Raw genomic sequence first — 27,488 nt, 5'->3', positions numbered from 1 at the left:
GACAAGAATCTACTATTTTTTACCAACGTAAATGAAAATAAACTTATGTTTACTCAGCGATATGCTTCTCTTTTCAATACAATTTATGACCAATCTTCTGGAAGAAAGAAAAAATTCTCGGATTGACAAAAGGTAGGTAGTGTGGAATTTTTTCGTTTATGAAATACCACTTTTCTGCATTGTGCTGCTGTTAAGTTTTTAAATTAGCAACAAGCACAAAATCTATAAATTCTTGTAATAAATAAAAGACAGAAATGAACTTACGATGTTGCATGTACCCCAAAATAAAACACTTTTAAAACAGCAACAGTGATAATGAAATGTTCTTCTTCTTATCGAAGATTTTTATCCTTACAACATAGTTGTGAATGTTATAAAGAAAAACAGTCACAACTGGAACTAAATGTCATTATAAGATGACAATAAAATCCTTGAAATATATTGCAGAACAAGTCATTAATTTTCGGACACCGATAACTTCCGTTAATTTAGTCCGAATGAATGAGTTCAAGTTACTTGGTGCGCCGGTAAGTTTGTCTGAGGAAAGTACAATCAGCACAGTCAATAGAATATGCCAAACGCTTAAAATAACATTACAAACAAGACAGATTGGAAGTTCCAGCTGCTTTGAGTGCACTTCAGTAATGCCATAACACGTTTCAAAATTTCGGACGGTGAAAAAAATATTTCCCTTGCCACACGCACTATCCCGTGATGTAGATTGTTTTCTTTGACTGTGTCCGAAAGCTACGGTCTTGTCGGAAGTGACGTCACCTAGTGCACTTCGAGAGAGTCAATTAAACGAGAAAACGAGCCCGCAGCTTGCAGTACGCGGCAGTGCACACTTGTTTACTAAACTTGTTCGCATGAAGTTTACTTGTTCGAAATCATGTCAGCCGAAGGTGGTTCTTCCTTCTAATGTGTGGAAATGTAAGAATTTTTAAAATGCTATATCATTTCTATTGCGAAAAACAAGTGTTTATAATGCCAGGAAAGCAATGGGTGCGTAGCTTTATCGTATGACGCGCCGCCGTCGAAGTGCAATTCGAAAGATTAGCCCCGTCTAGTTCGCTAACACTTTTTGACACCAGGTGCAGTGCAGGTGCATTCCAGTGCCATGCTGGTGTAAAGAAACCGTGTCCAAAGAAGTTGACGCTGTACACAAAAATAGCTGTGAAGATTCAACAAATGCCTCCCCGATGGCGTAGTGATAACGTTGTCGCCTTGTAATCAAGTGGTCCCGGGTTCGATTCCCGGTGGAGGTGGTTCGGGTTCCACTTTAAACTTTAGCTCAAGTCCCAATTAGCCTTTCTGTGCATAAAGTGGACTTAACGCAATAACTTCAAACTCAACAAATGCCTGCTTTCAACGTGCATTTCATTGGTTAACACGCACCACGTGACCATATACAACACCGTACATCACTCCAGAACGTAGTGGACATAACAGATACACTACGTGGCACCAAATCGACGAAGCAGACGGCTCGGTGTTTGCACTTTGTAACCAAAAAGTGCAACAAACTAGACATGGCTATTTTCGCTTCAAAACTGAACTGCGAGATCATTTTCGAAGCAAGTACGGTCTTTCACCTCTCGGACAGCTCACCACTCCCGTCCACCAAAATCTCTGGTTTATAATTTACACCGACGGACCCACACAAATTTGCAGGGAATTCACTTCACATACTTTTTTGAGAGGAGGGGTAAACAGTGTTTATCTCCCAACTAACGTCCAGAAGGGCTCAGTAGGTCATAACGAGGAAGTTAAGGCGCTCAATTAGGCGCCGTCTCTGGAAGGACCTTTCTGGAGATACGGACAGAATTTGGGTAGCCGAGAGATCAAAGGGAATATGCCGTCGCGTCAGTAGTGGTGCAGAAGATGGGCGGCGGCAATGCGGTTTTGGTCTCCACGTGAGGCGAATCCCCAAAATTCTTCGCGTTGGCCGAAATCTTCCGTCGGGAGCCCAAAGCATCGTCCGCGAGGTCGCTCAAGGCAGTCACACGTCGGTGGACGTGACGGAAATCGCCAACGGGGCAGGACAGAACGGGGACAGGCGCTGCATACCGTTTTGTTTGGTCGACATCCAGGAAAGAAACTACAAAGCTACTTCTGAGGCTTGCCAGAGATCACACGAGTTCTGCAATAAGGACCAGTGACACTTCCCCTGTTCTAGACATTGGGGATCCCGAACATTAGGTTGGAAATTGGGATTGCTGCAAAATCCGGATATACGGATTTAAAATTATCCGATATCCGTTTCGGATGCAACGGATAATCAGAATGTCCGGATTATTCGAATATCCGGATTTCGAATTATCCGATATGCGTTCCGGATGTAACGGATAATCAGAATGTCCGGATTATTCGAATATCCGGAATTCAAATTATCCGATATGCGTTTCGGATGCAACGGATAATCAGAATGTCCGGATTATTTGAATATCCGGATTTTAAATTATCCGATATCTGTTTCGGATAAACTAACTAACTAACTCTCTAGCCTTCTTAAACCCGAAGGTTCATGGCTGCAGCAACACAGGCCTTCCATCTGTCCCTATCTTGAGCAAGATCTATATACTCTTTTCCATCCCTACCGATTTCCTTTAGGTCCATCTCAACGTTGTCCCTCCATCTTCGTCTTGGCCTTCCTACAGGTCTCTTACCATCTGGTTTCCCAACAAGAATCCTGTAAACTCCTCTTTCCTCTCCCATTCGTGCCACATGGCCTGCCCACCTAAGTCTTCTTGATTTAATTATTCTAATAATATCTGGACATGAATACAAATTATGTAGTTCTAAATTATGTAACCTTCTCCACTCACCTGTCTCCTCATCCCTTTTAGGTCTAAATATTTTCCTAAGAATCTTATTTTCAAATACTCTCAATTTATGTTCCTCTTTTAATGTAAGGGACCAAGTTTCACACCCGTATAATACTACAGGCAAAATTACTGTTTTGTATATTTTAACTTTTAGTTTCTTAGATATTAAACGAGAAGACAAAAGTTTATGAAGAGAGAAGTAACATGCATTTCCAGAATTAAGCCTACTTTTTATTTCCTCTTTAATATAATTTTCATTTGTTAATATTACTCCTAAGTATTTGAATTTGGAAACTGGTTCAAACGAGTTGTTATCAATAATTAGATTTTGATTATTACCTAACACTTGGTTTCGGCCTGTAAGCATATATTTAGTTTTCTCTTTGTTAACTTCCAAACCTATCTCTTTAGCAGTTTTGAAAAATATTTTAGCATTATTCTTAATCGTATTTATATCATCCCCCAGTAAGTCTACATCATCTGCATATGCTAACAACTGAGTCACACCATTTAATTTTAGTCCTTCTTTAGTTTCTTTTACCTTCCGAACAGCATATTCTAAGGCAAAATTAAAGAGCAATGGAGATAATGCATCTCCTTGTTTTAACCCATCATGAATTATAAATTTGTCAGACATATTATTACCCACACGAATTTTACTTTCTGTTTCACTGGTGCATATTTTTATCATACTAACAAGCTTCTTAGGTATTCCAAACTCTACTAATATATTATATAATTTATCTCTTTTGACCGAATCATATGCTTTTTTGAAATCAATGAATAGCTGATGGACATTTTGATTATATTCCCACTTTTTTTCAAGTGTCTGTCTGATGTGAAAAATTTGATCTGTAGTTGATCTGTTACATTTAAATCCACATTGATAATCACCTATAATTTCATTAGCATATGGGGTTAGTCTTGTTAAAAGAATGTTAGACAATATTTTGTATGTTGTTGAGAGTAGAGAAATTCCACGGTATCTGTTTCGGATGCAACGGATAATCAGAATGTACGGATTATTCGAATATCCGGATTTCAAATTATCCGTTTCGGATGCAACGGATAATCAGAATGTCCGGATTATTCGAATATCCGGATAGAACAGATTTGATGGAAGGATTTGTAGAAAATCCGTGAATGACGAATAAAATAATATGTGGATAGTGTTGCAATGAAATAACGTCCCACGGAGTTCTCTCTTTATGTACAGTTTTATTTACACCGCTGCCCTTCGCCGTATGTATATCTTTTCAGTACAGATCCAATCGCAAATGCTCTAAGTTGCCTCTTGCCCCATCACAGAGAGAAATGCATTTCTCAGGACTTCACTCTACGAGCGCACTATTTAGCATAGCGCTAATCCCCTCTCGTAGTTTATCACGCAAGAGTCCCTAAACATACCGGGCTCACTCTCTGTCTGTCTATGAATCCATTCAATCCATCGGGCCTTCTACCGGAGTATCTGAGGCCTGGGATTCTGAGATATGAGAGCGTGTAACAAGTCGGAACCCGGTATTTATACGTACCTCAGACAAACGACCCTATTGTTTGTTACCTTTCAAACAGGGAAGCCGTTGAGGGAAAGCAACCGTTGGCTTCCCCGGCCACTGGGCAAACGTCAACCTAGGCCAGAGTATTTACAAATATCCAAACTCTTACACATATATTTCCCATTCTGCATCTGTGCGTAAAAACCACACAGCAATAGATAGGATGTGTAAAAGGGCTAAACGATAAATGTGTCCGGATAATGCACACATTGGGATAATCCAAATAGCCGGATAATTAGGATAATTCTGATAATACGAATATAGGATACGCCGATAGAATTTTATCCGGATATTTGAAATCTAGATAGAATTTTATTCGGATTTGGCCAACCCTAGTTGGAAGTTGGACCTCGCCGTTGGCATAGTGGTAACGTTGTCGCCTAGTGATCAAGGGGTACAGAGTTCGATTCCCAGTGGAGGCACATTGGACAGTGGTTCAGATCCCACTGCAAACTGTAGGTCCAGTCCAAATTAGCCTGAGCACAAATATGACTGAAAACAAACTTTGGTCCACTAGAACAGGTGCAAACGTGCTCTGAACAAAAGAGGGATGCCTTCGATGTTTCACACTTACACACACACACACACAAACACACACATGTAACATCATATTCATGAAAGGTTGAGTTATATCATTTGTGATCTGAACCGTTCCTTTGTTCACGCACAGCCGAAAACCAGCGCCAGCCTAAAAAGTTTAGTACAAGAGACACCTCAGTTTCAAAGCTAGGAATTGTCAATTTTGCAGCTTGTTTGCCCAGTATATTTTTCTTGCAGCGATGGCTGTAGTTGTGCTGTTGGCTTCTCGCTACGAGCCAACAGCAAAGAGGGTGGATGACACCCACTTTGCAACAAACCCCAAAACTATTATAAGTGCTCTAAAGGTGGCCCTCCTAATCTAACCACGTATGCATTATTAGACCTGTACTCTGTTTCATGTATCACTGGAGCAGGCGAACGAAAACAAGTCTCTGCGCAAGTAGTGACGCCAGACGGCTCCACCAATGAACGCATGAGAGGGAATGGGATTGCGTGGAGGGGGAGCAACTGCAGCCTTCGCAGCAGCGTTTACTGCTTGGCTCAGCCCACTCAATTTCCCCCCTTCACTGTTGTTATGTGCGGTTTTGCTCCAGAGATAGTGGAACAGGGTATAAGCGGGTATAAGCAGAATTGTAGATTAGGAATTGTTAGGTTAGGAGGGCCAGGTGCACCGCACAAGACCCCAAAGAGGACCAAGGGCTGCAGACGAGTCAATCTCTTTGCTAAAATGCGGTTTACCACGGAGCGCCTTCCCTGTTTTCCAATTCAAGCAGCTCTATGCAATTTGCATTCACCAAAGGCGGTTCCCTGCAAGAAGCGAACCCAGGATATCACGGATCTCCCAGGCTATCCTCTTGCTTATGGAAACCAACGCTAGCAAACCTTGTCCAAAGTTCCAGCTACTCAGCCTGGATGGCGCTTTATTAGTTGCATCACAGGTGGCGCTTACCAAACAGAACACGCAAGCCTGCCTATCTGTCCCCTTTGTGCCCCTGCGCAATGTGCATTAATAAAGCTGATTCATCTGCAAAATAGCACGTCACGTAGCGCAGGATAGCAAATTGGCTTCGAAAGGTGCTGACGTAAGCAGAATGCTAAGATAGAATCAAAACATCTCGCATGAATTCGCGTTGATTTCATGCTGAACTAAACCTAACCTATATTTTAACCATAGACGAAATTCCTTGCATATGGAAACTTTATTTTTTTTCATTTTCTGATCCTGGTAATAACAAACATGAGGTTGTCGAATGCATTTGCAAAAGTCAGTAGCTTTTCCCGTGGATTTTTAGCTACAAATTTCAATTCGCTTACATTCAGGGTTTTTACGCTGTCTTGACTTGAATATATGTACAAAATGAATGAATGAATTCAAAGTTTTGGGTACATCGATACATATGGCTATTTTGTACCCCTCAGTGTATACGAGCAAAAATAACCTACTGGTATGTAAAAAGATGTGTAAAACCTTTTAAACCTCGAGAAAGGTTTAAAAATTCAAGGTTATGAACAACACATTGAAAGTGTAAGGAGCGACTAAAAACACTCATTAAAACACTGTCATCATATCCCAAACATGATATACAGTTGGGAAGGTTTAAAACTCTGAGGTAAGTAAAATCAGCACTTTCAACAGTAATATGCCGAACACTTCAAATAACATTACATTACGACACATCGTTTTACAATGTGTATCAGTGTATCAAAGGAGTCATAATGTGAAGGTGTCACAGAAAAAAGCCACAGGTGACTACCATACAATATCACTGTAAATTGTACTGCAATTTAACCGCTACTATTAATTTGCTTTTGATTGAGGCTTAATTAATGTGGCCATTATCAAATGGCAGGTGGGAGAGTGGCTGATGTGGCTCCCTCTACTTTTAACTGATTGAAGTTCGGCGAGATTCCATCGTGTTTTGAATCTATTGTCATAAATAGGTGAAATTGTTTAATTACCGCTTATATTATACGAACAATTGTATGTGGAAGCTGAATTACACCACGGTCGAGAGAAACTCGTCCTCAGTATTACGTTAATTTAAGTAGTGCGAGGTGATGTCATTGGTCGGTTCGTGGGTACGTTTTCTACATGGAACAGCGGCTCGCTACCTGATTGGGTGCTCTTTCTGGGCTATAATGTGAATGATGGTCAGAATTTAGATGGACCCGCTTAAAAAAGTGGTCAAAGTTCACAGTGTATAGTAATAGTACTGTAAAACTCACTTCGTACCCATCTCTCTTACGGCGTCACATTCTGTGATCAATTAACATGCAAATCCACGGGTCAATGACTTCAACTGGCTGGCAGTCTCTTCACGTGTGCACCTATACTAGAGCCGCCGTAGTTTCTGGTGTGAACCCTCTCCTTCTATCTAAGCTGTTGCGTCACTTGAGGAGGAAGCAGGTGGTGTAATTGGTCGCATGCGGGATTGCCTTTCCTACGCGTGACTGCAGGCGCTCGAAACAGCCAATCAGATGAGAATCTTCTTGAAGACTAACCCTCACACGTGGTGGACGAAAGAAATTAGGATTACGTTAGTACAGTCACGCACACTTCTGGGTTGTAACGATTGTATTGAAAGTCAATTGTATCCTTAAAACCCAGAAGTGTCCGTGACTGTACAATGTAAAAGAGCATAGTACACTTCTTTCAGAGATTGGTACTGTTACACTTTAAGAGCATAGATGGCGACACACTCATGTCATCCTTGAGGATTTGTATTTGAGCTACATATCGAACTTTAGACTTGCCAAATTACGTTATCAGATACGGCACTAATATCCTATGAAAGTACTATGCTGACTATCAGTATGAGACTCTACTAAGAATCGATATAACCTAAAGACAGAGGAACTCACAGCTGGAATGTAGGGAAAACAAAACAATTCAACTGTTATTAGAAAGAGCTGTCCAAGTACAATATGTCGTTAATGAACGGTTGCTAAAGCACAAAGAACGAGGAAACGTCTACAAGAGCTGCAAAAAAATTGAAGTGTACGAGCAGCAGTTGCGTCGGAACGGACCACAGCCGCGTACGTCACGTGGGCACACATCGAACCGCAGTTTGACGGTAATATACCGCTCCATAAAGCACACGAGCCATTTCTATATAAGAATCGGCTTGCTGGAAAGCATTTCTGAATGCTGCAAGCGAAATCTGTGACCACGGGGGAGAGAGAACCAGCTGGATTTGATAAACGGCTTTCCTCCCCCTTCCAACCAAGACATGGTTTCTCCATTGGCGCAAAGAGACCCCACAGTCAACAAAAATGTGCCGAGTCGAATGCAGCCTTCTTACGTATTGCAGGCACAACTGGCAACCGGGTGCGATTCAGCGCAGGTGGAGCCTTTTTATGCCCCTTTGTACAGAATGCAAAGTGACTAATGAAACTTAGGGAGAAGGATCCAGGGTAAGGGGGAGGGGGTGGAAGAAATTTCTTTACAAATTTGGATATTGACAGTGATGCAGGAATGGGGAGAAGAGAGAATTTGTTGGAAACGGGTGATGGAATAATCATGTAATTCTAACAGGAAAAAGTGCAAAAAGAATAACCAGGGAGCACAGGAAAAACAATCTCTCTCAATAACATGTTTACATGTTAGGGAGAGACAAGTGGCATTTCTCTCTTCGGAACGAGTACATGTCTCGAACTGTATCGGTTCCTTAATATTGTACATTTATTTATTTATTTCCCTTCAACAGAGACAAATCTCCAATTACAGAAAGGTAATATAAAATATTACATTTTCATTTACAAGTTGTATGTACACACGTACACATTCTCCCTCCTTCCTCCTTTACACACACACACACACATATTCACAAACATAGACAGATAATACATAATATATATATATATATAGACATCTTGGTGACAGATCAGGTTTACTGCTTAACTGTGACAACAGAAATTATCATATATTTACACATTTCATCTGAATTACACAAAACAAGTATCACAAACACTGGTACAATATATCATTACAACAAACTTCAATATGACAAATCCAATTCTCATAATAAATGCATTATTAAGAGAGATACCCCTTTAACATATTCATAAATTTGGTCCGTGTCATGCCGAAATCCAAGTCCACTAAATGATTTGAGATCTTGTTATATTGAAGTATCATTTTTTGTATTGGCGAACCTTTATACATTTCTGTTCTTGGGATTTTGTATGAGAGTAAACGTCTATTACGTAAATGACCCTGTGTTACATTAAACCATATTCTCTCTAGTATAGAACTACTATCAATATGTCCATTTATTATTTTATACAGAAACATTTGTTGAGAAATTTCACGTCTATTTGACAGACTTACAAAATCAAATTCATTTAATAAATCATTGTATGGTATTTTAAGAATTATTGGCGATATTCGATACTTCTTATAATATAAAAATCTGAGAAATTTCTTCTGTATACGTTCAATCATATTTTTCTGGGACTCACAGTTTGGCGCCCATACGGAACAAGCATATTCTAATTTGCTTCTAACTAAACATTTGTAGAGCATACACAAAGAGCATATATCATTTAAACTTTTAGCATTTCTTATTAGAAATCCAAGATTCCTGTAGGCATTCTGGGTAATACATCTTGTCGCCTTGGTCTTTTTAAGTTAATGGTCAAGTGTCCCTTGTCACTTCGGTTTGAAAACTATTTTTTTTATCAAGCAACGGCTTCATAACGTGAGGTTCCATACCAAATATTAAAAGAAAAAAAAACAAGACCTTGTATTGACACTGGAATTGCATTTCGAAATGTGGGCACCCTAGCGGGTTTTTTATGATACACAAAGTTATTTTTTAAGTCCGCTAATGATCAAATGACGAGCAGTGATGACAAAAAAGGACTGTTTCCCACAGTCACAACCCTATCTCATCTTTGGTTCGTTTTTCGTCAATAAAGCATTTTCTAGATCATCCAAAAGAATATCATGGTTTTAAAATCTTGGGGGGGGGGAAGGCAAAATGAAAGTAACGATTCTTTGTGCAATTACAAAAATATCATAAAAACTCCAATATAAAGATACACCTATTCGTCTGCTAAGGATGATGTTTTGATATTTGATCGTGATTCTTGTTATTTAGCGCCCCTTCTCTGCTACTTTGGCTAATCGCGACGATGAGGATGAGTGAAGATGTGATTGAAGTGATTGACACTCGGAAAGAACACTCAAGCCCAGGCCGGGTTTCGAACCCAGGAGCTTCGGCGTCGTAGCTCTGTGATAAGCACTTCAACATGGAGGTTGGCACTGAGAAATTCAACATTTTATCTTATTTTTTTGCCGTCTCTGCCCAATGCTTACCCCCCCCCCCGGCCCACACTCCAAAAGGAGACGCTCGTTACGTCACTGCTGTCCCACCCTTCTCCCCCATTGCTTCGACCCTATTCCGCGAGGTATTCCGATCCGACTCCCATGTCCGAAAACGACGCCATAACAGGACTCGAAATTCAAACAAGAAAAACAAACCAACCTGCCACAATTCGTTACACCCGCAAGTTTTAGCCCGCGTGCGTTCGCTCAGAGTACAACAGACCGATTCAATTTCCCCCTCAGGCCTCCAGAGCAGCGACACAACGTGTTGTTATTGAGCTGGGCTCCTGCCGGAACGACCACTATCTAAATTATGCACGCCAATCATTGTACGCGGGCACGCATGATCGTACGGGACTTGTGTGAACTGCAGGAGTCAGAGAAACAAAAGGAGGGGAGGAAGGGGTTCGGTCTCCATGCACTGGCATTGCGTCACCTTACGACGCTTGATAAAGGAACGCATAACAGTTGCTGCGTAAACAGAGAGAGAGAGAGAGAGAGAGAGAGAGAGTGAGAGTGAGAGTGAGTGAGTGAGTGAGTGAGTGAGTGAGTGAGTGAGTGAGTGAGTGAGTGAGTGAGTGAGTGAGTGAGTGAGTGAGTGAGTGTGTGTGTGTGTGTGTGTGTGTGTGTGTGTGTGTGTGTGTGTGTGTGTGTGTGTGTGTGTGTGTGTGTGTGTGTGTGTGTGTGTGTGTGTGTGTCAATTGGTAGGCAAGTGGACCGCCACGTCTGCCAATAGCGTGACTGGAAAGCAACGACAGGTTCTGCATTCCCCTCTCACGAGATACAACAGGGCAAGGTCAGGGCATTTCTACTTGTTCGGAGCTATTTTTGCAAGGGTTGTGAACTAGGGATGGAAGATATCGGAAATTTGATATCGCGATATATCAAGAAAATATCGTCATATCGGCGAGATATCGGCTCCACGATATATATCGCCAAATATCGTGACGATATGTCGCCGACACAGGGGTGCGTGCCCACAGGGTCATGGGATTTTTTTTGGGGGGGGGACAAAATTCTATACCAATTCTATATATAATTCTTCACACAAAAATGGGGGGAATAGTTTCGTTTCGTTTGATAAACATAATGACTTTTAGTTTTGCTTATTATGTATAGTTTTTCTACCTACCTGTGGCTGATCGCGGCGATAGGGTTGAAATGAAACACCACCTCTTATGACTTTAGAATCGGTTTGGGATGGGGGGGAACGTGCTATTCGCATTAATACAAGATTAGTCGAGCAGACAAACTGTGTGAAGAATAAGGTTCAGTACACTTTCAGTGAACCTGAGGAGTTTTGTATGTTTTGTTAGCAAACATGAAAGTGTACCTAAAGTAAATATATATTGCTTCAATATGTCTGTATTATATTTTGTCTGACCAAAATAATTTGAGTAATTAATTCGGCATAAAGGGGGGGCGAATATTCTTCCTTTTTGGGGGGATGGGCACCCCTGCGCCGACACGTATATATCGCCAAATATCGTGACGATATATCACCGACACGGAAAAGATTGGATTGATCTTGCCCAGGATAGGGCTTCTGTTGCTGCAGCCATAACCCTTTGGGTTTAAGAAGTATAGAGAGTTAGTTAGTTCGGTTACACAAACTCTATGGCTACAGTAGATAACAATAATAACATAGTGGGAATAATAAGCTTGGAATTTCTATTTATAAGTTTTATCAACAGCCTGACACCGCCCTACACACATACGACAGTTATAAATCATTTACATGTGAACATTTTTGGAGACATAATTCCACATATGAGTGAACGTGCGTACCGCTCCAGTTGCAATTAATCAAGGCTCTCTTAAGCAAGCAAGCCGCGACACACACAGAACGCGGCAGTGACGAGTGGAACGAAGGATCAGGAGCCGCAGATGATACATCCATATGGATGATTAAATTACACATGACCGGAGGCGCTTTGATGAATAATTCAATTTATGTAAAGTATATTATATTTTGTTTGCAGAAGGACACTCACCCGTTAATTGACAGGAAAAAAAGAGGGTATAATTTGCAGATGAAATGAATCGAGTGATCAATTTTTCAAGCTGGTTTGCGAAAAAGCAATTTCCCCATCGAGCCGATCTGTGTCCCTCCCATGACGTTGTGGAAGAATTGAAATGGCTCCCAGGGAAGAATTGAAACAATGAAAGGAAAACATATGGACGTTTCTGACTGATATAACCAATTAATAACTTTTGTTTGTAATTAGGTCCGGTCATTTTGCAAATCTGCAAGAATTCCAGGCAATGATTTTCGGATAGATTAAACAAAACTTAAAAACGCTGTCCCTGGAATTTATTCATAGTTTTCAAGCACAGATTCTATGGCTGTTGGTTTAAAATGAAAACAAGCGGAGCCATACACAGGCTCACCGAAGGGGGGTGAGGTGGGGTCACATACCTCCCTTTTGGACTTAAGGCGAACAGTGACACTCTCGCACCAGGTGGGGCAATATTGTCGGAATGGACATTGCTATTAAAAAAAAAACACAAAACGGTTATAGAAGAAAGTACGAATTTCTCTCCATGTTGCAAGTGGGAACCAGTCTTTAAATTTCATTATTAAGCTAGACATGTTGTTTGAAAAATATGATGAATAAGTATTTACAAAATATCCCATGCATTCCTTATGAAGAATCGACTTTTCCGACGACCTCAGAACTATTTAACGTGTCATCTTTCTGTTCGATAGTTTAACTGTGCCATCGGGAGTTTAAGAGTTTAAATAATGCTCCCGTTAGCGTATAGTATTGGCGCACACCTCCCTTCCGGAGCAGTGTTGCCAAACCTGATGCGCATAAAAGAGCTAAACTTCAATTTAATGGAGCTAACACTAACTTCAACTTAACTAAATTTTCGAAGGCTCCATAAATTGCTTCCTAGTGTACTTTTATGTATCAAAGGGGAGGGGGGGCGCTATTATTAAGTGATGACAATATATTCTTAGTTTTCAAGGTCTGGATGTGGCGGTATCACCCATCTCGATAATGCACGAAAATAACATAACAACATCATGGATCCTGGATAACAACATCACATCATCTTCACGTCAGCCACGGCACTATAAAAAAAATTAACTGGGGAGGTAAGAGGGGTGCCATCAAGAGAGCTAAATTGGCAACAGTGCTCCGCAGCTCGGCGCGGAGGGGAGAACCTCACGTCTGAAGACGGAAAAGCATTACGGCCGCTCTTCCTACATTCCCTTAATTTTTCTTTGCATTTAAAATGCCTTTTCAGCAACTGACCGCCCCCTCCTTAAAAGGTTTTCTAGTTTTGCCTATGAACATTTATCGGTATCTTCCTGGACAATGAAGAGTATGTCAATTGACACATTTTGGATTCTGGGTTGGAAACACTGACCATGACCGGAAACGGAAGATTTTTGCAGATCGAGGATTTTGCAGACGGCGTCACAAAATTTTGCACTGCGGGAAGAGCACCAGGTGCCCTTATGAAAATTCATCAGAGAACACGGCTTTACGTGATGGGACAGGCAATCGCCGCTTGTTGGTGAATACGAAAGAGTGTTGCAATCCCAGCCCCCCCCCCTCCCCGTTGAAAACCCTATACACCCATAATCCGGAGTTGCCGGAACCCCCTTTGCAGGCAGTCGGCGAATACATTATGCATATCCCTCTTCATGATGGCCCCAGAAACTGTTGCATGGAAACCACAGAACGAAATTACGAAATTAACACACAAACGCCATCTACATCTATTATTCAGAATGACGACTACAAAGGCTTGTTTCTTAGCGAGGAGGCCATCACCAGATCGGGTCGTATCCGGAGGGATTAGGAGCACGTTACCTCTTCATGACGGTTATGTCTTCCCTTCTACAGTTGACACTTGTTAGGCGTTACAGCGGTATCCTGTTCGCCTCTCAATTCAATGTTCACGGTTGTAACTTGGCTGTGTTTCACGGCGTAACGGCGTGGATAGCTGAATTAAGGACACTGAGGTGACTATAATGATTTGAGGTACGGTTACCATATCTAGATTCACTACGCAACTGGGTTGGCAACAATGGAGACTTCGAATTTGCTTCCAACAAGAAAATTTCGGATTCTACTCATGGCAGTCCGGACCGGAAAGGGGGGGGGGACAAGGGGGCCGCCGCACCCCCTGGAAAATAGATGTCATCATAAACTTATACAGGGTGTCATTTTAATGGCGCCCACGGACCACAGATTCGTATTCGTACATTCTCATCTGTAAGGTATATGTTATATATAGACGTATTCTCCGAAATCTCATCTTTACATTGATGTACTATACGCATCATAATTTTGTTTCATAACTACTGTCGCAATAATTAAAGCTACCCCTTCCGAAGGAAAATAACATTGAATTGAATAGGAAGAAAACACTTTCTCTCGTTGTGAAGACTCAGTTCAACTCGTCATCTGCTTGTGACGTCACCACTAATGGACTCCATTACATTACATGTGTATCCGGTGCATAGATAAACACAGTCGTCGGAGAGCTTGCATTACTACTACTTATACCCCTGTATTTTCAACCATTTTTGTCACTTGCCTCATAATGCCCTGAATATACATTATATTATGTGAACCTTTTGAATTTTGAGTTCTTCCATTTCTATTTTGTCATCTGTTCAGTGTGTCACAGACAACTAGTATCAGAAGGACGAAGTGGATAGACTAAATTGTAGATGCCAACTTGGTAAGTGCAGTAGATTTGCAAATATTTGACATGTAAGCTGAGACAAAATTCGATATGACCACTTCCACTTGAATTCTATTTTCTTTCTACCATTTTCGTATCGTTTGTTTACTTCCTGTTAGGTTAAAGAACGTGTTTTCTCGTTTTATTTTACGGTACATAATGTGGGTGATCGTAGCTAAATCATTTTTCATAGAATATGAGTATTCCTGGCAACCCTGGAACGCATAGCTTCACGTCGGGATATGACGTCACAAATGCAATCAAATGTTGTGTGTGGTTGACAGCATTCAGGCGGCAAAACGGGCTTTTTTGAACGTCTGGAGCACCGAAATGATGCACCAACGAGAAAAATGTTACTCAGAAATGTTGTTTGTTTTGATGTCCTCTATACGTTTCCGTGGTCCTTGGGCGCCATTAAAATGACACCCTGTATATTACACACACATATTTCATTTTATTCACAGTAATTTATGTTATTTATTGAAAGGGCGTTGCAGGAACATGATAGCTTCAATGTTAATAAGTAAGTGTTTTGGGGGAAAACATTTATTGTTTCCCCCCACCCCCTAGAAAAAAATCCTGCGGACGTCCATGATTCCACTTCACGCCTCCCCGATGGCGCAGTGGTAGCGTCGTCGCCTTGTAATCAAGGGGTCCCGGGTTCGATACCCGGTGGAGGCTCATAGTGGTTCGGATCCCACTTTAAACTGTAGGTCCAGTCTCGATTAGCTTTCCTGTGCATAAAGTGGACTTAAAACACCAAATCAATCAATCAATCATGATTCCACTTCAGTTTTGAGCTTTAAGTCCACTTAATGGGATCTACAATTTAAAACGGAATCCTAACCAACCTCCGCAGGCTATCAACCCGGGACCCCTTCATTACAAAGGGACGACGATCGCACTGTGCCTTCACCGGCCCCCGTGGCGGAGTAGTTAGAACACCGCGCTACGACTCCAGAGGTTCCGGGTTTGAATGGGTGTTCTCCGTGATTGTCCTTTGATCATATCATTGCTCATCCTCACAGTCGAGATTAGCCAAAAGTTGCATAAAAACGATACCAAATAACAAAAATGCAAATACGAAAAAGCAAAAGCATCTATGAAACAGCTATTTTTTTCTTTCACAACCAAGCGACAGCAAGGTGTAAAGCTCTTGGATCTGTTGTATCAAACAAACAAGAGGACTTCAGCCGACTTTCGCCTCTTGAAGCAGCTTTCTACTCGCCTACTGAAACAGCTGTTGCACCATGGCTGATGTGAGCGGACAGTGCTGAGGAACGGCTAGTGACGTGTGTGTGGGTGAACGAACGACAACACACGGGGCAAACGACGTACTGTGCCGTTACGTAACGTTCCCAAGTATGTTACAATGTAAATAAACAGATCATATATATGTATTCTGTAATATATACAGGGTGCATACACTATATGAGGGCACCACATTTTCAATATATAAAAACCTTATACCTTATTAATGTGTCGTTTTTGTTGCAGATACACGATGACTGAACCTATATTAACTCAAGAAATGAAAAGAAGCGCTGTGATTGCGGCCTTACATGCAAAACACAAGAATTTAGAAATTGCTAGATTCCTGAATGTTGCCAGATCATTTGTTCATAAAGTTTGGAAAGAGTTGGAACCCTCCGGTTGGAATGTTTCAAGAGTTTCGAAGCGAAAAAGGCATTACCGACGATCTGAAAATGATCAATGATACCCCCGGAAAGTCAATGAGGGCCACTGCAAAGGAACGCAAGGTGTCAGAGGGCACAATTCGAACATTGGTTCATGAAGACTTTCGATACAAGTCGTATGCGATGAGAAAGGTCAATTCATGTCTGCAAAAACAAAAGATGCGTGCAAAACGGTTACTCAAAGTCAAAAACCCTGAGGAACATGGCATGCTGTGGCATGTGGCTGATGAGAAAAGCTTTGATCAAGACCAAAATGTCAATCGCCGAAATGACAATTCGTTATGTGTAAGGATCCTTCTGAAGTTCCCAGAGTTATGCATACCAAGTTTCCAGCATCTGTGATGGTTTTAGGAGTTGTGAGTAACGAAGGTCACGTCATGCCACCCCACTTCTTTCCACAGGGTCTTCGAGTTAATGCTACAGCCTACATTGAGGTTCTGACAGTGTACGCAATGACAGGCCGTACGTATTTCAACAGGACTCTGGTCCTTCTCATAAGGCTCACATTGCCCACGAATGGATGTCAGACAATCTCCACGACCATGTCACACGCAACTTGTGGCCCCCTCACTCTCCAGATCTTAATCCCTTGGACTATTATGTGTGGAGCGTTGTTGAAAGAGACACATCCACACATCACCAAAGAATCATTGAAGGCAGCCATTGTCAAGGTAATGTCGGAAATAAACAAAGACCACTTCACTTGATTCAGGCCTGTCAACGTTTTCGGTCCCGTCTCTCGAGAAAGTTATTGAGGCTGAAGGCGATTTTATAGAATAAACCTATTCAGAAGCTTTTGTCTCTCGTGTGTAACAATTTTCATGAAAATATATTTGATTTTGGACGAGATCCGGTTGTTTTTTAAAATTTATATAAATGTCCTCAAATAGCCTATGCACCCTGTACTATGTAATATAATCTATAGTGAAATCGCGGTATGTAAAGGCGCGGGACCTGCCTTTCTAGCAGCAGCCCTCTGTTGCCACCTTTACCTATGAAGAACTTGTGGTCAAACAGCCTATTAGACCAACCGCTGTCCGCTGGGACACCCTGTACACCTAAAATCCATTGTGAACACATGTTCGCTTTCGTTGCCATTCATGACCAAAGCTTTCTCCTCACAGAGCTCGTACACATTCCAAACACGTCCCCACCTTTGGTCAACAGTTCCATTCAAGGTGAGATACCTATTGGAACACCTGCCCATCAGGAAGGCTCGTGATTTCGTCGACGCCCTCTTCATGAACGAAAATTCATTCAAATGTTGCATGGAGGTCATCCGGCGACGAAAACAAGAACTGCACTTTCCTTTTTGGACGCCGTCCATGTGTTACTCCAGCCTTCCACTAACCTTGCCTTCCAGCCGAGGTCGAACCGTGTGTTTGGGAAGAGCGCCAGCGATATGCTTGTCTGCGCCTCGGGATAAAGTATGGGAGTTGGGGCTCCTGAAATTGTATTTTAATGTACGAATATGTCACCTGTACAAAAAGGTTGGAAACGGGGGAGAAAGTTACAAAAAAGTGCCAAAAGAGCGCTCTGGGTGTTTACCTTGAGAAGAGAATATTCAAATATTTCAGAAGACTGTCAAAGTCGAAGAGCGAGTTTTTGCTCAGTAGATGGCGGAAGAAATGTGAAAACTCGAACAGAAACGTTTACTTCTTAAAAATGATGAATTAAGATGACTCAATCACACAAAACTTACGTACTTTTTCAAGTTCATATACTAATATATGGCAGGGGCCTTCCAATGGCTTGGTTCTAACGTAGTCGCCTTGTAATCGAGGGGTCCCGGGTTTGATACTTGATGTACGCACATATTAGTGCAGATTCCAGCGTTCGGAGAGGTTGATAGTGTATCCTTCTTTAAGCTGCGTCTCGGCAGGGAAATATTTTGTGATTGGACCATTAATTGACACGAATTATTATTTTTCAGTTGAGTTTGTTACTATACGCTTTCAATTCAATTTCCCCTGAGGGGACTAAAAACATCCCTGGTAGGGATAAAATTATTTTCTTTTGCCGGGGATAAAATGTTTATTGGGGGGAAATCCCCGGTATCTTCCCGTAAATTGACAACCTGCCTAAAGAGCGCTTGTGGGAAAATCTAAAGGATTGAACGAATCTGAAGGGTGGAAATATGGGATACGTCACAATATTGAGCTGTTAAAACTTTGTACTGTATCAATATGGTAGGAAAACAAGTTCCTTTCAACAGTGTATGCCCATTCTTCTTGATATACACTCTGTCCCGGAAATCTCTGGAGCAAACGAACGAAAACAAGTCCGCGCAAGTAGTGACGCGAGGCGGCTCCACCAATGAACACGTGAGAGGGAATGGGACAGCGTGGAGGGGGGAAAGCGGCAGCCGCTGCCAGCCTTCGCAGAAGCGATTTCTCTCAGTTCTCTGCCGCTATGCGCGACCTTGCTCTATGGATTCCGAGGATAGAGTATAGATCGAAGGACTGCGTGTCTAAAATAGTAAAAGTTTCACGACATCGGTCTTCCGATGCAAGTCTCTAGCTCTCTAAACACAGGGCCATGAAATTAGCGCTGTTGCCACGTCGGAGCACAACCCCGTGTGTTCGGAGGTTTAAGAGAATGAAATATCTCGTTGTAGAGTTGGTCTTTGTAATCCATGTGATACAAACTGACAGTATTTGCTCGAAAGGTCAGGGATGACACAAAAGTGCCCCGGAGAGAGGTCGGTGTGACGCTTGAACTAGGCAACGCAGCCCGATTGACGTTGCCACACAGTGCGCGGGAACCAGCGACTTTGTCCCGCTCTTCCTTTGCTTTTCTCACATGTGGCACCGGCGGTGCGTTTAGGTGTAGTACTCCTTATCCATAATGCGACATAAGCCGAAGCGAGTTCCAAGGCCTCGTCTGAATATATTGGCCTATATTTGTGGTCGTGGACGGTTCTCAAACTTCCCTTCTGCGTCGAATGCTGGCTCCTGCGTAAATTGCTACCTAGGACAAGAAAGATTAATTAACCCTTCCCCTAAGGGAACCACATGATGCTTCTGCCCCGCTAATCAACTCCTCCTATGACTTACAATCGATGCTTCGTCTTCCCGCATCGGGAGATGAAGAGAGGAGCGCAATGCGACAAACAAACCTCACCTGGAGAACCCACCATCTCTCCCCCAGCCCGTTTATCACCCCCCTCTCTTTCTCCACCTCTCGCCATAACGCACCTGCATTACATCTTGCGAACAGGAAGCAGTCAGAATGGTGGACTGTCAGCGCCGTGAGGATTTCCAGTGCAATATACACGCTAAAGGCATTTCACAATTTCAATCAGCTATATGCAGAAAATTTTATTCATTGGCGTTATTTTACGTTGCTTTTCTGCCACTTTGACTAATCGCTAAGATGTAGATGAAGAGACTTGCAGAAACACACGTGGACGACAAAATACAGGCCACACAGAGGATTATACAGGCTGTGAGTCAAGGCGCCAGAGCATCGCTAGTCTGTAACAGTGCATTCCAGGGTATACTACGTGGAAGTGACGTTAACATTTGGGTGCCTTCAGAAAAGGAACATCTTCTTGCTCCATTCTCTCCCTATCTTGTTTCTTACCCTATTTCATTCATATTCATTTATTCATTTCTCTTCTTACCCCCTCCTCTATCTCTTCTCTCCTTTATTTTCTCTCTCTCATTTCTTTACATCTCTTTCCTCTCCCTCTGTGTGTGTCTCGCTTCTTCAATTCATATTCTCTCTCTCTCACCCTTTAGTCTTTACTCTCTCTCTCTCTCTCTCTCCTCCTTCTGTCTCGCTTCTTTATTTCTCTTCCTATCCGCGTCACCGTTATAAATGTCTCCTCTCTCTCTCGCGCGCTTTTCTATTTTTCGTTTACTCTCTTCTTTAAATATCTTTCTTCTCATAACGTAAACATTATCAACCTTGGAAAATTTTTCGTAAGCGCTCATGTACACTTATAGGCTAAAAAAAACCTTACAGACATATTTCGCATGCTGGCACAGTACAAACGGGTTATATTCAAAATAATTCTAAGGTCCGTTTCAGAATGAAGCATTTCCCTTTACATTTGTTGCAAGCATAAATGCTTTGTAAATGTAAATTCCTGTTAGCTTTGGCGATTTCGATGTATAATGTATACAGCACAAAAGGCACACCGAGTTACGCCATCTGTGGTTTATGCACGGAGTTTCCGATTAAAACAACTAATTTATTCTTCTATACGTGTACTGTATGCGCATTAAATTGTATATATTTAAGCAGCGCTATTGATTTGTACGTAACGTCATGTTACAGTAAACGTTATTAATCTCGGTTGAATAGTTATGAACTTTTAAAAATATGAAGTGATGCGTTGTTTACATCTCACTCGGCCGCCATTACATCTGCACTCGTGACATAGAGCTCGCTTCTGATTGGTTATGCTGCGAAAAATGTTACTGAAATAGGGACTGATTCTATTCTTGAGAAATGTCATGCAAAATAACTTAAGATTTTTTACTTTACACGGTACCATTGTGGCATGCCATAAAAAAAGTAAAAAAAGTAAGTGTTCCCCTGTGCTTAGCACCACGCCATAAAGGCGTATAGGGGGTGTGGGGGTAAGGCCCGACACTTTCTTGATCCGCCCCTGACCGCCTTTACCCCCCCCCCAGGGTTTCCCTTAGGTACCCATGTTATTTGACACTGGGTGGGCGCCGGGGCCGCATCCAACGTTACAAAAGTTCCCGGATTTGAACCGGCCGGGGATCGAACCCGGGACCTTTAGCATGGTAGTCAGACGCGTTACCGACTGAGCCACCGCGGCCACATGGCATGCCATAAATGCTAATGAAAATGCTTTCGTTTAAATCGGGCCTAATTCCACCGGCCACGGCAAAATCCTAAGTGAAGTCGCCCGCAGCTCATCGACAAAGCAGTCACGCGGACTGCATCGAAGACATTCTGACGAGTTCCACTTCTAGGGACGTTCCTCACCTTGCCTCCCACGAACCGGCCTTCAGGAGCACCTGCTAAGGTCAGTAGCTGCTGGAAAAGGAAACTGGCAGAACCTGTCGATAAGAATCCGAGCAAGAAAAGCACTCGAGCTCTCTCGCATGCACTGATCGCGAGACGGCAGAACTAATCGCCCATCAACCGCTGTGGCTTTTCAGGTTTTCCGAAGGTTGACCGGGGATCTTTCGCTATGGACACTTTGCTCCACTTAATTGCAAAGAGCATTAGGAAAGATGACGTCGAAGGCAGACCCATCTTGTGGGCACGTGACATCAAGCAGCGTGCAAGCAACGCCGCAATAAAAACCACAGTTTCGCGGCTCCGGTGGGTAAGCTGTGCAAAAAAAGTTGCATCAGAAAAAAGGTACGTAATCTCCACTGACAGTAGTGCGATCTGTTGGTTCATGTTCACATTAAAACGAGTTGCTATATTTCTGAACCTGATATATCACTAAAATACGTCTTAGCGTTTATGTTGACTTGGAATATTAGCTTTGATGCTGTAAGTCAACTTAATACTCAGATAAGCTAATTGAGAGTAGACCAACAGTTATAAACATCCGAAGGAATTTTTCCGCAAGGTATTATTACCGGGGGGAGCTAAAAAAAAACTGCTTCAGTTTTGAATTTATGTTCCCACAACGCCTTTACAATAATTAACAAATTACTGTTCCCTTGCCCCCCTCTTCCCGACGCCAGGGGTCCCGGGTTTGAATCCCGGCCTGGGCATGGATATTCGTGAGTGTCCATTCATGAATTTTATCACATCATCACTCTTCCCCACCTTCGCAAATTAGCCAAAAGTGACAGAAAAAGCGAAGTAAAATAAAGCAAATCAATCAATCAGTTCAAAGTGCGACCCGAACCAATGTGCCTTGTGCCTCCACAAGGGATCGAAACCGGGAACCCTTGTCTACATTCTTAAAAGATTCCCTGTGTTTTTTTTTCTATTTTTCTTATTCAGCGTATCTTTTCTGCCTATTTTGGCTTGTCGCGACGATGAGAATGACTGATGACTTTAGTAGATAATATCGATAAAAGGAGGTTTCAAGATACAACTCTCATGTCCACGCCTGGGTTCGAACCCAGGAACTTTTGTGGCGGGAACGTGCATATAGCACGTTATGAGGACCAACGCCAGAAGTGGGGCAGCATCATTTCGTCGTCGGCCACAACAGGAAGTGTGCGCCTGTGCCAGTTCTTCCAGCTTTTACTTTTCAATGAGTTGCCTCCTCTGTTCGGGCCCGTTCATGCGTGCGAACACATGCGGGGTTGCATAAGCGCTTCTAATTTGTCACGCATCATCGTCCTCCGCCTTCTCATTACCACCGAAGGCCGCGCAAACTGGGCCCATGCGATCGCTGACCGGTGCCTACAGAGGGGGGGATTTCCCCCGCGGTGGATCAAATTGCAAGTTGAAGGCCCTGAGCAAACACGGCGGGACGGTGATGTGTGCTAGGTCTCCGTTATCTCATCTCTAACCGTCGAGAGGTCCAATTCCACGCTTCGCTAATAAATGTTTGCTGGCACGTCAATTAATGTAACCGATCCGCCTGAAAGTAGCCTATCAATAAATCGTCAATTAATGTAACCGAGCCGCCTAAAAGATACACTAAGTCGTCAATTAATGTAGCCCACCCGTTTCAAAGTAACAATAAATCATGAATTAATGTAACCGAGCAGTCTAAAAGTAATAATAAATCGTCAATTAATGTAACCGAGCAGTCCGAAAGTAACAATAAATCGTCAATTAATGTAACCGAGCCGCCTAAAAGTAACAATAAATCGTCAATTAATGTAACCGAGCAGTCCGAAAGTAACAATAAATCGTCAATTAATGTAACCGAGCAGTCTGAAAATAACAATAAATCGTCAATCAATGTAACCGAGCAGTCTGAAAGTAACAATAATTCCTCAATTAATGTAACTCCTTGATGCCTAAATTTAAGAGACTGCAATCCGAGGGACGACTGACACAATAAATGTAAATATATAAATATGTTCAGAGGACATAGTAGCAAACTGTCAACGATGGAAAGTAACTCGCCCGACCCCTGACACAGTGGTTAATCCGTTGCCACAATCAGAAAGTACCATTTACCTTAGCAGGCAAAAGAAAATCCCCATTTCTTTCAAATTTTCCATTCAATTTTAGAAATCGAAATCGCAATTACAAAACTTTATCAATTATTATTAGTATTAGTATTCCTGTTACTTCTACTGTCTCACAGAAATATCAGGATTTATTGAACAGATCTGATAAAATTAAGAGCACTGAAAAAATATGCGAAATATGACAATTTTCATAAATATAAAGTTTGTACTTAGGGATTTGTGACAATAACTATGAAATATAGCTATATGACAATAAGGAGATGTAAATTGTTCCCAATAAAAAGTTTGAATTGTGATTATGGTTTGTTTTGTGGGGGATAAATTACGGGACGAAAAAGAGGAGTATTGTTTCACTCTTCAACCAGCTTGAACTTCATATGTGAGAGTGCAATTTTGATATTTTCTTGAAATTTCTCCTATCCCTTTCCACTTAAAATTCTAGAAGAATTTCCCCTCAGGTGGCAAGACTGCGGAATAGTATTGCAAAGTATATAAAGGCTGATACTAGAAATAAATTCTATTCTAATGTAAGCTCTGCGAACTCGGAGTTCTGGATGAGGAAGTGCTAGCTCGCGGAGAGCGACTGGGGTGTGAAAAATACTAATTGCTTTAATTAACTCCATACAATGTAAGGGATCTTACGTAAAGCTTGGTGTCTGGACGGAACCAGTATTGTACTGCCCTTCAAAATCACCCACGTGAAGTTTTGTTAGCAAGCCTTATCAATCCTTGCATCCTCTGCTGCCCTTGTGTACGCAAGTAATGTTCGGAAGACCTTGGGGAACACATAATTTGCACACACCCTGTTCGGGTAAACACCGCGGCCTTGGACAGACGCTAATTTCATTACGGACGAGTCCACATTTATACGGACTGACATCCATTACTCGCTGTCGTCGAAATGCCACACCGTAGCTTCGGTTTGCATGGTCAATCCTAGTTTCCTTCTGTTGCAGCGTTGTTGTGCAGTGAGGCGACTAAATGGTGCTTGTTGATTACTAATTCCAGTCATGTCCATCTGCGAGATAGAGAGGCAGCCTTGGCATTTACGCCAATATCCCCGAGACGAGAAAAAAGAAATTGGAAGATTCAACGGCTCCATCGGCGAAAGGATGCTGCAAAAACTGGACAGGTGCGAATTTCATCTTCGTTTACCAAACCGACGCCGGTTGCGGTTCAAGTCGCCAACCTGTCGAGCAAGATGACCGTCGATTCTGCGTCCCACTGACGTGCTGAGCTCCTTAAAAGTGGAAGATTTATCTAAACGAGTTTTTTTCTTCTCTGCATACCAGAATTCCGCTGGACAATGCATTTAGAAACTTGTCCGAGGATTATTTGGACGTCCAAAAGGGTTGGAAGGCCTTTGAAGAGCGCCAAGACGCAGATATAGTTTCTAGATTCCGCAGAGGTTTTGGTCGCTTTGGTCTTTAGTTGTGTAACTTGGAGAATTCCTATTCCCAGATTAATTAAAAAGGATACGAACGTGACACTGTAGATAACAAATGCATTGTCCAGAACTAGAGTATCTGGCTTTCAGGAACAACTCAACACTGCAGAAGCTTCCCAAGACTACAGATCGCTTCCAATATTTCCTTTCCACTTCTTTGCGGCACCAGTCGGAACCATCAAAGTGAAAAGGGGAAGTGAACACGGACACAAGTTTAAAGTGGGATTCGAACCACTGGGCAATGTGATTGCACCACGTATCCAACTAGGGAATCCTTGATTACAAGCCGAGGACGTTACCACTACGCCATCGAGGAAGCTCCTTGTGGAATAAATTATTTGACAGCACCAAAATACTCCCTCTCTTTCTCTGGCATTACAAGGCCTCGGGGAAACGGACATTCTCCGGAATCACCTTTCAAAGTTTGAAACCTCCTTACTCATATATCTTGGTTTGTTTGATTTGATTTTGTTTTGTTTCTTTTAAAGTCCAATTTATGCACAGATAGGCAAATAAGGACAGTCACGTACAGTTTAAAGTGCCGCCACTGTACTATGGTGCCTTCACTCACCAGGTATCGAATCCAAAACCCCTTCATTACAAGCTGACGACGTTATTAGTACTTCTCAGTCTTCTGATCTTCATAGCATTTAAGCGCCCTCCCGCCCCCTCTCTCACTCGGACTGTTACTTTTTTCTTAAATCTTCATCAACAAAACCACCCATCTTCTTTCACCTGGCGTTTCCATTTTTGTGTAACCGGTCGGCTCCGCCTTCTTATCTTCAATGATTTCTTCCGTATTTTGATTCTCTCCTCCGATAATTGATCCATATGTATTCCTAATATCTACAACAACAAAAAGTACTAGATGATGCTCATACCATCCGTGCTGGCAAATGGTTACCATGGAGACAGTTGTTACGTAACTGTCCTTGGGGAAGTTTTAAGAAAGTCTGCTCGGCTATTATTATGAATGTGAGAAGATTATGCAGAACTGTCAGGAAGTTCATCTGCGTTCAATAGACCGGGCAGACAAGAAATCTTACATGGTAAAGTTCAAGGGAAAGTAAAAATGATGCTTCTTGATGTGGAAGAAAGATCTCAAGAATGATGTCTCCTACTTCTGCATTACCATCACCAGTCGCGGACCGCATATAAATGTGTTTCCTGCACAATGGAAAATGCTGAATACGTATTCAATTCTTAGATACAGGAAACAAATCGAGATAAGTCAGAAGATGATATGGTCACAGTTACACACAAAAAAAAAACTGCGAACTAAAACTTCTCTCCTCCGCCATCTTTTCTATTTTCCCTTAAACTCAATGTTTCATATACGGATTGCTTAAGAGTCTGCTCTCTTTCCAATCTACGCCAATCCTTTTCAGTATCTCCGTTTTATGCAATTCACACTGTCAAATTCTTTCTCAAGATCCTGACACGTTCTTTACTCAAAAGAACATGATTTAACTAAAATAGCAAATAATACGTTCACATGAAAGACTCGAAAGCATTCACTTGATGCCTCTCAGGGTATGCGGTAATATCTCTCTGTTAGTTCGTCAAATAAAAATCAAAGTTAAGTTTGCACTAAGAAAAAGGAAGTCGATTTTACTTCTTCGCAAATTAAATACTTACATGCCTAACATATAATCCATTTCACTCAAAGAAATTGAAACTTCTTATACTTTACTCAACTTGATCACTCTATTCAAAAACCGACCCCAACTTCAAAATCAAGACAAAACACACTCGTAATTGACATGATAACAGTCCTTACAAGATAAGTATATACAGGGTAGTCACTATCCTGACATTATCAGTGATAGGTAAATTACAGAAATTAAGATTAAAGAACAATAAACATTTGTACAAGAGAAAAGATCATTAATAACAATAAATATTAGTGCAATGGGAAAGGACGTGTCAATCCACAAGAAATAAAAGGTGAAAGGCAATGCGGAGAGAAGGATGGGCAGAATGGAGGAATAAATGGCTCCCTCTACTTCACTGCACTTTTTGACACAATAGCCCCGTCTAGTTGGCTGCACTTTGTGACACTCGGTACATTGCAAGTGTATCCCGGCGTCAAGCTGGTGCAAGGCAATGACGTTTGACCAAGTAGACGAATAGCGGTGTTCAAGTTCAGAAGATTCAACAGATGCCTGCCTGTTGTTTTAATTGTTTATTTGATTAGCACGCACCACGTGACCATACACCTCACCGCTCCGGAACGTAGTGCAAATGTTGAAGACACCAAATTACACCAAATCAACGAAGTAGACGAGTC

At 42.0% G+C, this 27,488-nt stretch overlaps 2 protein-coding genes across 5 annotated transcripts in view; one reads left to right on the top strand and one right to left on the bottom strand.

Annotated features, from left to right (window-relative positions):
* The window catches only part of kug (FAT atypical cadherin kugelei), a 956,861-nt gene that overhangs the window by 807,008 nt on the left and 122,365 nt on the right, over nucleotides 1-27,488 (bottom strand). The gene's annotated exons all lie outside the window — the stretch shown is intronic.
* LOC145994457 (uncharacterized) lies at nucleotides 16,462-25,182 on the top strand. Its single transcript, XM_083130592.1, is given in 6 exon segments — nucleotides 16,462-16,661; nucleotides 16,663-16,909; nucleotides 16,981-17,089; nucleotides 17,092-17,325; nucleotides 21,796-22,000; nucleotides 25,044-25,182. Coding segments are annotated over 6 exon segments (1,134 nt in total).

This window comes from Lepisma saccharinum, chromosome 10, assembly GCF_977018435.1.
Source record: "Lepisma saccharinum chromosome 10, izLepSacc3.1, whole genome shotgun sequence".
In the NCBI taxonomy this organism is placed as follows: domain Eukaryota; kingdom Metazoa; phylum Arthropoda; class Insecta; order Zygentoma; family Lepismatidae; genus Lepisma; species Lepisma saccharinum.
Note: the sequence above shows the minus strand (reverse complement) of the source record. Positions and strands in the feature narration are given on the sequence as shown.